Source organism: Vicugna pacos, chromosome 9, assembly GCF_048564905.1.
Source record: "Vicugna pacos chromosome 9, VicPac4, whole genome shotgun sequence".
NCBI lineage: Eukaryota > Metazoa > Chordata > Mammalia > Artiodactyla > Camelidae > Vicugna > Vicugna pacos.
In genome coordinates this window covers 67758692-67775070 of record NC_132995.1, presented here as the reverse complement: position 1 = coordinate 67775070, position 16379 = coordinate 67758692, and the positions used below count along the sequence as shown (strand labels likewise).

The window sequence follows — 16379 nt, the reverse complement described above, 5'->3', positions numbered from 1 at the left end:
TCATTTCTCTAGTGAAGCAATGGAAATAACTTTATTATCTGTGTTCACTCACTTCCACTTTTCTATTTTCAAAGTTTATATTTTGTGGAAGATCTTAAGTATTTATAAAGAAAAAATATTTAAAGAAATAATTAGTGATTATAGTTTTCTGTTTAGATTTTAGATTGAAAACACATAATAATAATTTTTAAATATAGTGATAGCTGGCTTTTTTGTTTCTTAATTAAATAAGGTCCACAAAGAAGCCAGGGAAAGAAGGTTTTAGAGATAAATATTGTGATACTAGAATTTTACCAATTTTAGAGACTTTGAAGATGATACTACAGCCAAGTACCATGCTAAGCCTTTACAGCAATGTAAATTTTCATAATAATGAATTAACACTTTTAAATATATATATCTTGGGAGTTTCAGTACTCTTATGACAGCGTAAACCCATTACAGCCCAATGCTCATGCTGGTGATAACTACAAACACTGAACAAAATGCAATGAGCAACTCGTTAAGAACTTGGAAAAGCAGGTAGATTGTGAAGAAGGGTGAAACCTTGGAGAAGTAAACCCACATGTGATAAGTTACCTGTGTATGTGTGTGTGTGTTTTGCCCCAAGGTTTTGTCCCTACAGTGGAAGCCAGCTGTTGAGCACTGCAACAGTGCCATGGCTGGAAGTTTGAAAAAAACCCTGTGTTTCTGGACAAAGGAATAAGGGAAAAAATGCAAGTTAGTGGACATGGAGGGAAAATGAAAGCAAAGACATGGAAATAGGACATCACCTTATTTTGTGTATAAACCACAAAAATATCAAATTATCTCCAGAATTAAGCATGTGAAATGGGCTCAAGCCAATTTAGTAACAACTGAGACAATGGAACTGAGATTAAAACTACCAATACCAGTCTCAGAATAGCTCTTGAACACACACACACACACACACACAAACATAAAAAGCAATATTCTGAGAACTGAAAACTCCAGGGAGAACCAGTCATAAAGGAGGCCCTCATCTTCTGATTGTACCACCAGGAGCTCTACCAGGCTTCACAGGGAATACCAGAGAAAACTCCCCTCATGCTTCCAGAAGGGAAAAAGGAGTCATTTTGAAATACACTAGGGCATTCTGTGCAACAAGACCTGCCTTCAGAAGAAACAACTTTCCCAGATCCTAACGTGCTGGAGTTTTATTTGAGCCTAACCTAACTGGAGAAAAGGAAATATCCAACTCCAGCCCCGTGGCCTTTCATGTGGGAAAAGAAAAAGTACATCTCCCCCCACCTTCAGCCGTCCTGTCCCACCTACAGGGGGAAGAAAACTGAAAAGCACTGATGAACTTCACAACCTGGGGTACAGGCTAAGCAAAAGTCTGAGACCTAATCATAGGACTAGGGAATTTTCCTCTTCCCCTGAATCTTTTTCCCAGAATATAATATCTGTCTTCCAACAAAAAGTTAGAAGACATACAAAAAGGCTAACAATGAAGTCTGAAGATACAGAACAAGCATCAGAATCAGACATGGTAAGATGTTGGCATTATTAGACAAGAAATTTTTTAAAAACTATTATTAATGGTCTAAAGATGTTAATGAAAAAAATTGACAATCTACAAGAACAGATGGATAATGTAAGCAGAGAAATGGAATTTCATAGAATCAAAAAAGAATGCTAGAGATCAAAAACACTGTTAACAGAAATCAAGAATGCTTTTAATGAGCTTATTAGCTGACTTGCCATGGCTCAGAAAAGAAACTCTCATTTTGAGGATATGACAATAAAAACTTTCAAAACTCAAAAGCAAAAAGAAAAAAATTGAAAACAAAAACAAAACAGAACAGAATATCCAAGAACTGTGAGTCAACTACAAAAGATATACACGTAATGGAAATACCAGGGGAAAAAAAGGAAGAGAGAAAACAACAGAGCAATATTTGAAGCAATAATGATTGAGGATTTGTTCAAATTAATGTCAGGCACCAAACCAAAGATTCAGGAAGTTCAGAGAACTAGGAGCTGCATAAATGTCAAAAGAGAACTACATCTAGACACATCATATTCAAACTTTAGAAAATCAATGATTAAAAAAATTTTTGAAAGAATAAGAGGAAAAAAATACCTTACCTATAGAGGCACAAAGACTAATAAATACATCTGACTCCTCTTCGGAAACCACAGAAGTAAGAGGAAAATCTAGTGAAATATTTGAAGTGTTGAAAGAGGGAAAAAAAAGAAAACAACCTAGAATTCTGTACCCTGCAGAATTATCCTTCAAAAGTGAAAGAACAATAAAGTCTTTCTCAGAAAAACAAATACTCAAGGAATTTGCTGGCAGTCGATCTATCCTGCAAGCTATTTAAAAAGAAGTTCTTCAGCGAGAAGAAAAATGATGTAGTTCAGAGAAACCAGATAATGAAAGAAAGAGAATTGAAGTATAAGTAAAGGTAAAATAGAAATTTTTATTTTTCTTATTCTTAATTGATTTAACTGATAAAAGTTTCTTCAAAATAGTAATAATAATACACACACACACAAACACGCACAGAGTTGGTACTCTATATCCATGGGTTCCATGTCCATGAATTCAACTAATCGTAGATCAAGAACATTCAGAAAAAATAATTCCAGAAAGTTCCAAAAAGACAAAATTGAGTTTGCTGCATGGTGGCAACAATTTACATAACATTTTCATTGTACCTAAAATTACTTACAAACACTTGCACTGTATTTGGTATTATAAGAAAACCAAAGGTGATTTAAAGTACACAGGGAGACAGGAGGGTGGACTTAGGAATATTATATTATTATAAGGTACTTCCACTAACTGTAAAATAGTACAGTGTTATCTGAAAGTGGACTTGGATTTGTTGTAAATGTATACTATAAATTGTACAGTAACCACTAAAATAAATAAGTAATAAAAGAAGTGTAATTGATATGCTAAGAAAATAATGAAAAGGGAGTCATATAAAATGCTCAATTTAAACCAAAAAAGGCAGAAAATTGTAGAAGACAAATATGATAAAAAAAAATAGCGGCAGCAAATACAAAACAGTAGCAAATATGGTAGATACAAATTTAACTATATCAATAATTATCTTAAATATCGATGATCCAAACATACCAACCAAAAGAGATTGTCAGAGAGGATCAAAAAACAACGCCCAACTATATTTTGTTTACAGTAAACCTACTTTCAGTATAAAGATACATAAAGATTAAAAGTATAGGGATGGAAAAGATATACCATACTATCACAAATCAAAAGAAAGCAAGAGTAGCTATATTAATTTCAGACACAGTAGGCCTTAGAACAAGGCAAGTTATCAGGGCTAAAGAGAGATATTACATACTGATGGTAGAGTCAACAGCTCAAGAAGAAATAACAGCCTTTGATGTTTATGTGCCTAGCAACAAAATATCAACATATATGAGGCAAAAACTGATACAACTGCAAAAAGAAATAAAGTAATTCTATATTATATTTGGAAGGCTTAACACTCTTCTACCAGAAGTTGACATATCCAGTTGCAGAAAATTAGTAAGGACATAGTTGAACGCAACAGCACTATCAATCAAGTAGATATAATTGACATCTATACACAACTTTATCCAAAAAAACAGCAAGTTATGCATTCTTCTCAAGAATGTTCTCACATGGAATATTCACAAAAAGAGACCACTTCCTGGGCCATAAAATACATTTTAACAAATTTAAAGGAATAGAATTACATAACATCTGCTTTTAGAACACAGTGGAATTAAACTAGAAATCAGTAACAGAAAGATGTCTGAAAAGTTTCAAAAAACTTGGAGAATAAATTACACATTTCTAAGTAAAATATGAGTTCAATGGTGCTATCTCAAGGAAAATTGTCTTTAATATTTTTGAGCTAAATAAAAATAAAAACACAACTTATCAAAATGTGTAACATGCAGCAAAAGCAATTCTCATAGAGAAATTTATAGCATTGAATGCAAATACTAGAATAGAAGAAAAATTTAAGCAATCATTTAAGCTTCCAGCTTAGAAAACTAGAAAAAAGAAGAGCAAATTAATTCCAAAGTGAGCAGAAGAAAAAAATATACTAAAATTTAGAGCAGAAATTAGTGAAATTGAAATTGAAAATTAGTGAAATTTTATATATATATAAAATAAAATCAAAAACTGGTCCTTTGAAAAATATCAGTAAAATCAATAAGCATTTAACCATGCTAATTAAGAAAGACAAAAGACACAAATTACAAATATAAGTGAAAGACAGGTCATCACTACAGATCCCACAGATATTAAAAGGACAATAAAGGAATATTATGAACAACTCTGTGCTTACAAATTTGATAAACTGGATGAAATGAACTAATTTCTTGAAAGATTCAATCTGCAAAAACTCACATAAGAAATATATAATCTTAATAGGCCTATATCTATTAAAGAAATTGAATCAATAATAAATAACCTTCAAAAACAGAAAGCACCAGGTCCAGAATGATTCACTGGTGAATGCTACTAAATATTTATGGAAGAAATTATGCTAAACTTCTACATTCTCTTTCAGAAAACAGAAGCAAAGGGAATACTTCTTAACTTATTCTATAAGGCCAAATTTTCCAAATACCAAAACCAGACAATGACATTATAAGAAAACTACAGACCAATATCCCTTGGGAACACATGCAAAAATCCTCAGCAACATATTAGCAAATCAAATCCAACAATATATTTTTAAAAACTATACACCATGACCAAGCATAATTTATCCCAGGCATGTAAAGTTGTTTTAATATATGAAAATCAATATAATTTATCATATCAACAATCTAAAAAAGAAAAATCACATGATCATACAAATAAAAGTAGAAAAAGTTTATGACAAAATCCAATATCCACTCACTATAAAAACTCTCAGCAAACTAGAAATAGAGTGAAACTTCTCCAACTTGATAAAGAACACCTACAAAAAACCTACAGCTAACATCATAATTACTGGTGAGACTTGCAGCTTTCCCGCTAAGATCAAGAACAAGGCAAAGATGTCCCTTCTCAGCTCTGATTTTCAGCATTGTACTAGATGTCCTAGATAATGCAGTAAGACAAGAAACTGAAATAAAAGAGACAGATATTGAAGGAAGAAATAAAACTCTTTTTGTTCACAGATGATAATTGTTTACATAGAAAATCTGAAAGAATGGACAAAAAAAAAAAAACTCCTGAAAGTAATCAGTGATTATAGCAAGGTTGCAAGACACAAGGCTAATACACAAAAGCCAACTGTTTTCCTATATACTAGCAATGAACAATGATTTTGAAATTAAAAACACAAAACCATTTGTATTAGCACATAAAAAATGACATACTTAGGTTAAATCTAACAAAATATGAACAAGGTCTATATGAGAAAAACTACAGCAACTGACGAAATATCAGATAAGAACCAAATAATTGAGAAAAGTTCCATTGTCATAGATAGACTTAATATTACCAAGATGTCAGGTTGTCCGACCTTGATTTATACACTCAACTCTCCCAGTTAAAATCCCAGAAAATGATTTTGTGGATATCATCAAGGTGATCCCAGAGGTTATCACAGGAGGCAAATGACCCAGAATACCCAACTCAATAGTGAATGAACAAAACAAAGTTGGGGAGCTGACACTGCCTGTTAGCTTACTATAAAGCTACATTAATAAAGACAATGTGGTATTTGTGACAGAAAAGACAAAGAGATCAATGCAACAGTATAGAGAGCCCTGAAATAGACCTGTGTAAATATAATCAACTTTGACAAAAGAGCAAAGACAACACAATGGAATAGAGACAATATTTTCAACAAATGGTACTAGAAGAACCAGAAATCCAAAAACCAAAAAGTGAATTTAAACACAAAACTTACACTCTTCACAAAAAGTAACCAAGATACAACCAAATTATATTGCTTTAAATGTAAAATGTAAAATGACAAAAATCCTAGAAGATAACATAGGAGAAAGCTTAGATGACCTTGGGTATGGCGATGACTCTTTAGATACCACATCAGAGGCATGATGTATGAAAGAAATAACTGATACATCAGACTTCATTAAAATAGAAAACTTCTGCTCCATGAAAGACCATGTCAAGGGAATGAGAATACAAGCCAAACTGGGAGAAAGTATCTACAAAAGACACATCTGAGAAAGGGCTGTTATCTAAAATATACAAAGAACAGTTAAAACTGAACAATAACTTGATTTAAAAATGGGCAAAAGACCTTAACAGACACCTCACCAAAAAAGACATACAGATGGCAAGTAAGCATATGAAAAGATGTTCAACATGTCATCAGGGAAATGAAAACTAAAAGGAGATACTACCACACAGCTATTAGAATAGCCAACATACAAACAGTGACAGAACTGTGAAGCAACAAGAATTTTCATTCATTACTGGTGATTATGTACGCTAGTACAGTCCCTTTGGGAGACAGTTTGGCATTTCTTACACAAGTAAGCATACTCTTACCAGATGATCTAGTGATTATGCTAGGCGTTGAAAAGGGGTGAAAATATGTTCACACAAAAACCTGCACACAGTTTTTTAGAGCCGCTTAATTCATAGTTACCAAAACTTGGAAGCAATCAATAGGTCCTTCAGTAGATGAATGGATAGATAAACTGTGACACATTCAGACAATAGAATATTCAGCACTAAAAAGAAATAAGCTATCAAGCCATGAAGGACATGGAAAAAACGTAAACGTATATTACTAAGTGAAAGAAGTCAACCTGCAAATACTAAAAACTGTACGACTTCAACTGTACGATATCCCGGAAAAGGCAAAACTAAGGAGATAGTGAGAACATCACTGTTTGCTAGAGTTTAGGGGAGACCAATGAATAGGAGGGCAATGAATAGGTAGAGCACCGAGAATTTTTAGGGCATGAAACTATTTCTTAAGATACTGCTGTGTACATGTATTGGTGAATACATGTTATTATACATTTGCCAAAACCCATAGAATGTACAAAACCCTAATGTAAACTGTGGTTGTTGGCTGATAATGATGTGTCAGAGTCGGTTCACCCACTGCAAATGTGCCACTGTGGTGGGGAAATTGATAGTGGGGGAAGCTGTGTGTGTGCGTGCATGTGTGTGTGTGTGTATGCACAAGGGTATGTGGGAAACTCGATTGTGCTGTGAACCTAAAACAGTTCTAAAAAATAAACTGTATGAACAAAATTTTTAAGACAATAAACAAATGCCAACTCCAAGATAACCCAAATGTAAAAACTCTCAAAAAGAGACTTTGAAACATCTATTAAGTAAAACACTTGACCCAACAATTTCACAACACACTTTTTTTTTAAGGTAATGGGCTACATTTACCAAGATATACTGAGTACATGCTGGTCCATAAAACGATTGTCAATAAATCTGAATGCAATGAGATAAAATCAAGTTTACTTTCAAAAAAATAAATTAGATACCAATAATGATAAGCAATATAAGAAAAATGCAAGTGTCGAGACAACAAACAACACACCTTTCCATAATTCAAGGGTCAAAGATGAAATAAAGACGGAAATTATAAACTACTTTAAAAAATTACATAACAATTTTATGGGTTACAACTAAAACAGTGTTTATAGGGAAATGTATAATTTTTTAATTGTTTCTACTAGCAAATAGTAGATCTGCAAACAATGACTTGCCTTTTTGAGAAACTAGAAAAATGATTTTCCTCTTTCAAATTTAGGATAGAAAGAAAACAATAATGGAATAGAAAAGAGGTCAGTTAAGAGAAATAATAAACAGAGCCAAATATGATTTGTTTAAAAATACCAACAAAATTTTCAAAGGCCTACTTAAACTGCTTGATCTATGAAAAAAAAGAGAATACAAATCATTATCAGGAATGAAAAGTGATTATCACCAGTAATCTTATAGACATTAAAAAGTAAACAAGAAAATACTACAAACAACTTTATACCAACAAATTCAACAATTTAGTTGAACTAGAAAAAGTTCTTAAAATGTAAAATTTACCAAGATTTGTATTTAAATGAAATAAAAAATTAATTAACCTATATCTATGAATGAAATTAAGTATGTTTAAAACCTTTCTGAAAAGAAAACTCTGGCACCTGGCATTTTCACTGGTGAATTCTATGTAGCATTCAAGAAAGAAATAGTATTGGGGACGGAGCCAAGATGGTGGAGTGGACTCAGCTCGCCCTCTCTCACAAATACACCAAGAATTACATTTACAAACCCACTGAATTGCACAGAACATCTACTAAACTCTGGCAGTGTCTCTTGTTTTGAAATGCCAGGAGGATTCTCACAAAATCTGATAAACAACAAGTTCATACTGTACAGTGCAGGGAACTATATTCAATATCTTGTAGTAACTTATGGTGAAAAAGAATATGAAAATGAATGCATGTATGTTCATGTATGACTGAAGCACTGTGCTATATACCAGAAATTGACACAACATTGTAAACTAACTATACTTCAATAAATATATATACCAAAAAAGAATAAATTAATCATACAAAAAATTTTTCAGAAAATAGATGAGATCACTGTCCAAATCATTTTGAGGCCAGTATTATCCTAATACCAAAACTTGACAAAGAAATTACAAATATAGAGAATCATAGACCAATATCTCTCATTAATAAAGGCTCAAAATCCTAAAGATTCTTTAGCAAATCAAGTCCAACAGTAAATAAAAAGAATAATACGTCATGTACAATTGGAGTCCATCTAAGGAATGAAAAGTTGGTTTTAAACATTTGAAAATCAATTGATATAATTCAACCTGCTAACAGAAAAGAAAATTATCATTTTAATAGGTATATAAAAAGCATTTGACAAAATTCAATACATGTTCATGATGGAAACTTTTAGAGAACTAAGACTCGTAGTGAAATTTCTCAAACTGATAAATTTATATTGAACAGTTACAGCCAACATCATAGTTAATGGCTGAAGACTGAGTATTTTTCTACTTGAGATCAGAAAAACAAAAAGACAAGAATTCCTGTTTCACCACTTCTGTTTAATATTTTGATGGAGGTCCTATACTTTGTCATAAAAAAAAATAAAAGGTATAAAAAAATAGAAAGTAGTGAAAGGTCCCTATTTACAGATTATATGATCATTTGCATTAAAAAATACCTCAACTAATAAACAAATTTAACAAGTTTGGAAGACGCAAAATGAATATTTAAAAATCTATTGTATTTTTATATGGCAACAAAATATTGACAGATGACATTAAAAGCAATTTCATTTACTGTAGCATCAAAAAAAAAAATCACCTAGGCACAAAATGAATAAAAGATATCCACGATGTCTACACTGAAAACTAGGAACCATTGTGAGAGGAATTAAAGAAGACCAAAATTAATGAAGAGTTATACCACATTTAGAAAATGGAAAACTCAATGTTTGTTAAAATATCAATTTTCTTCATTTTGGTCTACTGCTTAAATGCGATCCCAATTAAAACCTCTATTTTATTTTCCAAATCCCCAAGCTTATTGTAAAACTTATACAGAATGAAAATAACATAAATAAAGCAATGTTTACAAGGAATAAAAGTAGAAGCAGTTATCCTACCTGACTTCCAAATTTCCTATAAGACTACAGTAATCAAAATGATTTGGTATCAGTGAAAAGATAGATAAATAAATCGATGGAATAGGATAGTAGAGAGTTTAGTAACAGATCTAATTATATGTAGTCAACTGATTTCTGGCATGGAAGCCAAGACAATAACAATGAATAAAGGAAAGTCTTTTTAATAAAGTATGCTGGATGAACTGGATAGCCTTATTAAAAAAAACAATTAATGTTGACCTTTATCTCATGCCATACCCAAATATTAAATCAAAATGGGGCGTGACCTATGTGTAAAATCTAAAACTTCAACACTTCTAATAGCAAGAGATCTTGTGATTTTTATATAGGTAAGGGATTCTTAGAACACAAAAGTATAAAACATTAACAAATCAATAAATCAAACTTTATCAAAATGAAAAGTATTCACACTTTGAAATACATTATCTAGAAAATAAAAAGGCAAGTCACATGCTGGAAAAATGATCTGCTCATATCTATCAAAGTACATGCATGATCTATAAGAACTCTTACAATTCTGTAACCAGAATTTTTTTAATGGGCAGCCATTTTTTAAATGGGCAAAAGACACCTCACAAAGGAAGATGAATAAATGGCCAATAAGCACCTGAAAATATGCTTGTCATCATCAGTCATGAGGCAAAGCAAGTTAAAACCACAATGAAATACTACTACACAACCACTTAGAATGGCTAAAATTTAAAAGGCTGACCATATATTGGCAAGGATGCAGGACAACTGGAACTCTCATTCACTGCTGGAGGGAATGTGAAATGATTAATATCACTCTGGAATGCAATTTGACAGTTCAGTTTTTTTTCTCTTTAAGTTAAGCATACACCTACCAAATAACCCAAGCATTCCACTCCAAGGTATTTAACTAAGACAAATAAAAATAAACACCCACACCAAATCTTTACATGCATGTTCACAACAGCTTTATACGCAGTAACCAAAATCTAGAAACAACCAAACGCCCACTAAAAGCAAAAGTGGATGAAAAAATTGTGGCTTTTTCATATTTGGAATACTGGTTACAAAAAAAGGGAAAAAGCAAAATAATGGTACATATGAAGACATGTGTAAGTCTCAAAAATGGTATACTGAGCAAAAAAAAAAAAAGCCAACCTAAAGAGGGTGCATTCATTTATAAACATTCTTGAAAAAATAAATAAGCTATAATGATAAAAAAGCAAATTAGTGATTCCCTAGGGTTAGAGTAGAAGAGATGGCTCATAAAAGTGTGGAAGGAAACTTTTGGGTGTGATGGCAATGTTTATTTTCTTGATTATGATGATGGCTTCAGAAGTCTATATGCATGTCAGAACTGATTAAATGGTGCACATTTAAATTGTACATTCTTATAGTTTATTATACTTTGATTATACCTCAATAAATAAAAATCTCAAGGATTCTGACCTAAATGCATCTAAACTGGAAAAGGTGAATAAATGGGAAAGCTGTTCTCTAGGGAGACTATGTCTACTAGCACACAATTTCTTCAAAGTATGCACTTTGGAAAATATATGCAGTAAAAAAGATACAGGGACGTCACAAACTGGTAATCAAATCCTTAGTGAAATATTTGAGATGTACTTTAAGGTAAGTTTTCAGGCGTTATAGAACTACTGAAATAGTATAGCTTTTATAAATTATTATACATTGATTTCTTCGAAGAGAATTTCATGTAAAAGTCCTTTCTGAGAAGTTTGAAAAAAATGAAAAATTTCATAAACGAGATTTTCCACTCAATTGTCATCACATTCCTCTTATTCCTTTCAAAGAAATAAATAATCTGCCTAAAGATAGACAACTGTTAAAAGTATAAAAGACTTGTAATAACATGTTTTGATTTATTAAAAAAGGGAAAAAAGATTGAAAAACAGTGCTTTGAAAACTTGAGTTATAATGGCTACAACTTGATATTTAGATAAAAAAACAAAAACAAAAACAAAAAACAAAAAACTTCCTGTTCAAAGGACTCCAGAAGTAACACACTACTAAGGTGGTGTAGCTTTTCTTCTAATTTAGATTTTCTTGACATTTTTGAACTGCATCATCAAGCCAGAAGAAACCAAGGCTGTTGATTAGGGTTGAATGCATATTTTGTGCCTGCATGAAAGTGTTCATCTGTTCAGACCATGTTCCACTCACTAAGGTCCATACCTATGTACTACCTCTCTCTCTAGAGAAGGCAAATTTATCTAATTCCCACAAGGTACCTTGTAAACAAGCAGTAGTCCAGGAAGAAGCGCTTCATTTACAAGTCATAAAGACCACTTAGAACTTTTGACTGATACATGGGTCACTGTTGTTCACTAATACCATAGTGTATAAGAATATTTAAAATGTCAAAGTTGTAAGATGATAAAAAAGAATACAAGTTATAATAATAATTAAAAAATCTACATATCAGTGCATAATTAAATTAACATATAACCACGTATATAAATAAAATTAATAATAGTATTTTAAGCACTTCACATACATATGCTCATTTTTAATAAATACTTAGATTACTATTCCCATTTGAAGATTGAGAAATTAAAACTTACAAAAATTAATTACACACAGAAACCTGATTAAGCTAGGTACTGCAATTCAAAATCAAACTTTTCTCATTCCAGAACCAATTCTTGTATTCATTCTGCTATGCTGAAATTATATAATCTGAATTACGGTCCTGCATATTAATTTTGGCATTTTCATATAAACTAATCTTGTGATTCTTTTAAAAACATTCTCAGTTTTGCTTTTATCTGTTTAAGGCAGAATTCTTAAAAGTCTTCAGATTGCAATTCATATTAAATAAATGTTCTATTTAAAGTTCCAGAGGGTTTCATGCAAAGCAGCTTAATAAACTTATTTTTGCTACTCACTGTCATACTCACTAAAGGTTTCACTAACGAGCCTTTGAAGATTATTTTTCTAATGGCTTAACAGTTTTTCCAAATAAACAGCTGGAATTACTTCAAGATTCAGAATATGATTTATGTTATTAGAAAGTCAAGAATTAATCAAAGAGAGTAATAATAATCTTTGATTCTAGTACCTCTTCTTTGGTAATTTACCAGAAGCCTCTTGGCTAGAGGTATTTTGATCAGCAGTGGTTGAAAACATATGGAAATATTTTAGGGAAATCATTTTTATGTGTTCTAGTTGTTGATACTATAACGCACCTATAAAACACAGAGGCATTTACTGCACATTTTTTAATATGTAGCATCAGGTTCAGTTATTTATGTTGAAAAAAGAACTTACTATGATAGTCTGTAACTACACATCAAAAGCTCTAAACTGGACCCCAGTGAGCATGAGCATAGTATATGGCAAGGAAGGTGGAGGATAGTCTCGTTCTGTGTGTGTTGGGGGGTAAGGAGTCAAAAATAAAAACTAAATGACATTCACCTAGAATTATGTTCAGGTAAAACTAGAAGTCTCAGTACTATGAAACTGTATGGAAAAGAAATCTAATTAACATGTACATATGTCAAACACTATCTTTTAAGGCTAGTAAATTCTGAGAATTAATAAATATTAATTTGCATATTTCCATCCTAATTTCCTCTTTATATGTCCTATTCATTTATGATGAGCAAAATCTACTCTTAATCTCCATTGTTTAAGGCTCTGCAAATATGTACAGCAATAAATTAAACGAACTTATGAAATGAAACTATGTACTGATTTAGCCCTTCCATATTACTCATTTATGTTCTATGAATATAAGGTGTTGTTGGGTTATAAAAATAAACTTAGCTTGTGAAACTGATGTTTAATTTTAAAATAGAATTTTGTAAGCTTAGAAATTAATTTGTTCATGATTATCATTTATCTAATAAATAAATATTCATGTATCATTTGTGTTCAATCAATGCATGATACTGGAAGACCTGACAGCATATTATTATATATTGCCTGAATCAATCAGTTTGTAATTTAATTTTGTATGATATAACGTGTTAAACATTTTGTTTGAAGTCAAAGGCTTGGGCACATACTAGTGCAGAAACTCAGAAACAAATAGAATTCCAAATAATCTGAAAATGTCACAAGATTTAATTCTATTTAAAATTATGCCATAGATTATGTATATAACTAAGTACAGGGACGTAATATTCTACTGACACTCTGAATTTATGTTGTGTTTTTTAAAAAACATACATGCTGTGTGTGTATGTGTGTGTATACATACACATATCAATAAAATACAACAAATGTCCCATGTAGAACTTGTCTATTAATCCATAATATATTACACAGCTTTACTTTGTTATACTTTGAAAAATGAATTACTCAGAAACTGTACAAAAATAATTAGAGTAATGAATAATATCTCAGGAGTGCATCCCTTTATGGGTCAGGACCCAGTTCTGTTTGTCCTGTTTATAATTGACTAAATGAAAGTTAAAGCAAGAGTTACCAGGTCCCACGACTGAAGGATTAGAAGAAATAATGTGATTATCATAATTGGTGAATTATAGTTGGAAAGAAACTTTTCACCATAACCTTCACATTATTAAAAAAGTGATTTTAAAAACTTACAGTTCACCTTTGGCAATATGGTCTCTATCTTACCTTGGAAACATTCACAAAGAACAGAGAAAGGCAACATATCTCACTTGTCCATTTTAATAAATTAATCTCTGAGAGGAGTGAAGATAATGTTCTTTACTCCAAAGGAAATAACAAAGTACTAAGAGGAATGCCAACTGCCCTTCCCAGGAGAACAGCATGCCTGCGTTTTAATCAACCCATCTCTGGAAACGTTTCCCAGGCGTTACAGTCACCATTGTCCACTTATTCTCTTCCGGAACAATAGAAAACATCACCACTATACCACAGAGGAAGAAAGTAGGTCACTCTTTAGAGTTTGTAACTTTGCTTCATGGCATATATTGATTGTTATTGCTGTTACTAACTCATTTCATCTGATTTAGTGATATTCAGCTTAAAGTCTGATTTATTTTACCTCAAAAACTTCTTCATCCAAAATCCTTGTTCCAAAAACCGTGATTCCATTGGTGTCAACGATTGCTCTCTCACTTCTGTCGAGGGGTTTTGTGGTTTTCTTCTTACAATCAACAATCATTGTCACAGTTTTCTTCTCCACGCTGATTGCTACCCGATGCCACCTGAAAAAGCCAAATAATTCTTGTGTAAGTTTCAAAGATATTGTTGCCAAACTACTATGCACACTGAAGTACAATGCATTTTAAATTATACAAGTGAGCTGAAATTGTACAAAATGTAGGCTCATTTATAGCTCAATCAGTAAAACAGGTGACCTCTTCCTATTTACCCAGAATAGTGCTAGGAGCTCAAAAGGACACAGCAGTGTAAGAAGCACAGCAGTCTTGGCTGTCTGTGCTGATAAGGAAGTGCCCAACCTTTGCTTCCCTGTGTTGTAACAAAAGCTTAATCTCACCATGTCCTGATGAGGGTATTTGATATAGAGATCAGGGGTGGGATATGGGGTAAGTAATAGTTTCTATGTACGTAAATGCTCTCTCCCAAAGTGGAATTCTACTTAAAGAAAATTCTGCTGAAGTGATCCCCTGAGATTGACTGTAAAAGGGTACGTCTACTAATTGAATGAATGCTCCATCTGGAGCAATTGAATGTTCTAATTACACAATGTGCTTCTCTGTCTTTATTCACATTTCTTTCAAGTGCTTTCGTTTTCTTTTTCCACTTTAATTTCAAGACTGTTGTAGATCACTGCTGTGGGCAGGATCCAAGACTGAGACACAATATCTCTCCTTCTTTGCAGGGTTGGCAGGAAGTGGGGACACTGAAAGCAAGCATAGTCAATGCATGTGTGGAGTGAGAGTCTCAATTCACTCTGAAGCTACTACTCCAGCTAATTCAGGGCAGTGATGACAGGCTTGGGGGGAGACATGGCCAGCCTTCTGGAAACATACATACCCTAATCATACTGTAAAACGGTTATTAGCAGTATCTGGTGCTAACATAAACAGCTAAGTGAAGCTCACTTGGATTTTGCAAGCCACTCTCGGTTTTTTTTTCCCAAATGAAAAGTGCTAAATTAATATTCCAGAAGTGTCTAGGAATAGATCCATAAAATAAAGTACACAAAAAGTGCAGCAGCCTTTCTAAATTGTCTGTTTCATGTGACTTGGCATGCACACTGACGAGGACCAAGTATATTTCCACATACGCTTAATCTTTGGTCTTTCCACAGCACTTTCAACTAGTATAGGCATCTGATTTGTTTGAATAGTCAAAGATTTACATTAGGAGGCACTTAATACTGTGAGAGTAAAATTTACACATGTTTCTGCCAAGAAGCCTGTGTCTTAAATTAAACCATCTCCTCCACCATTGTAGATACGTGCTTTTCATTAACAGAAAATAAAAATGGTTTCAATTGTTGAAAGCGGATTAGGACTCGAAATAATATTTTAGTTGAATTAGTTAAGCTCTAATAATAATGACATGTCATAATCATGGTGTCACATACAATATTCAAAATCCTAAATTAACCCTTAGTTTTGGAGTCATTCTGATTTATTCTCCTTCTCTCACACTATCACATTCATATCATCAGAAAATCTGCCAATCTTTATACTCAAAATACATACAGAATTCAGTGTCTCTCAACTTTGTCCGAGCCCCCATGTTGCTCACCTAGACCCCAGTAGGTCTTCACTTCCACTGTGATGCAACCAGAGTGACCATTTTAAATTGTAAGTCAGATCAAGTCCCTGCCTTGCTGAAAACTAATCTAATACTCCCA

General features: G+C 32.4%; 1 protein-coding gene across 3 annotated transcripts in view; it reads right to left on the bottom strand.

Moving 5' to 3' along the window:
* Window positions 1-16379, bottom strand: part of COL11A1 (collagen type XI alpha 1 chain) — a 189117-nt gene that overhangs the window by 144949 nt on the left and 27789 nt on the right. For all 3 annotated transcript variants that reach the window (XM_072968109.1, XM_072968110.1, XM_072968111.1), the window contains one exon: window positions 14592-14754. In XM_072968109.1, coding sequence (XP_072824210.1) covers window positions 14592-14754 — 163 coding nt within the window. The remainder of the gene's footprint in view (window positions 1-14591; window positions 14755-16379) is intronic.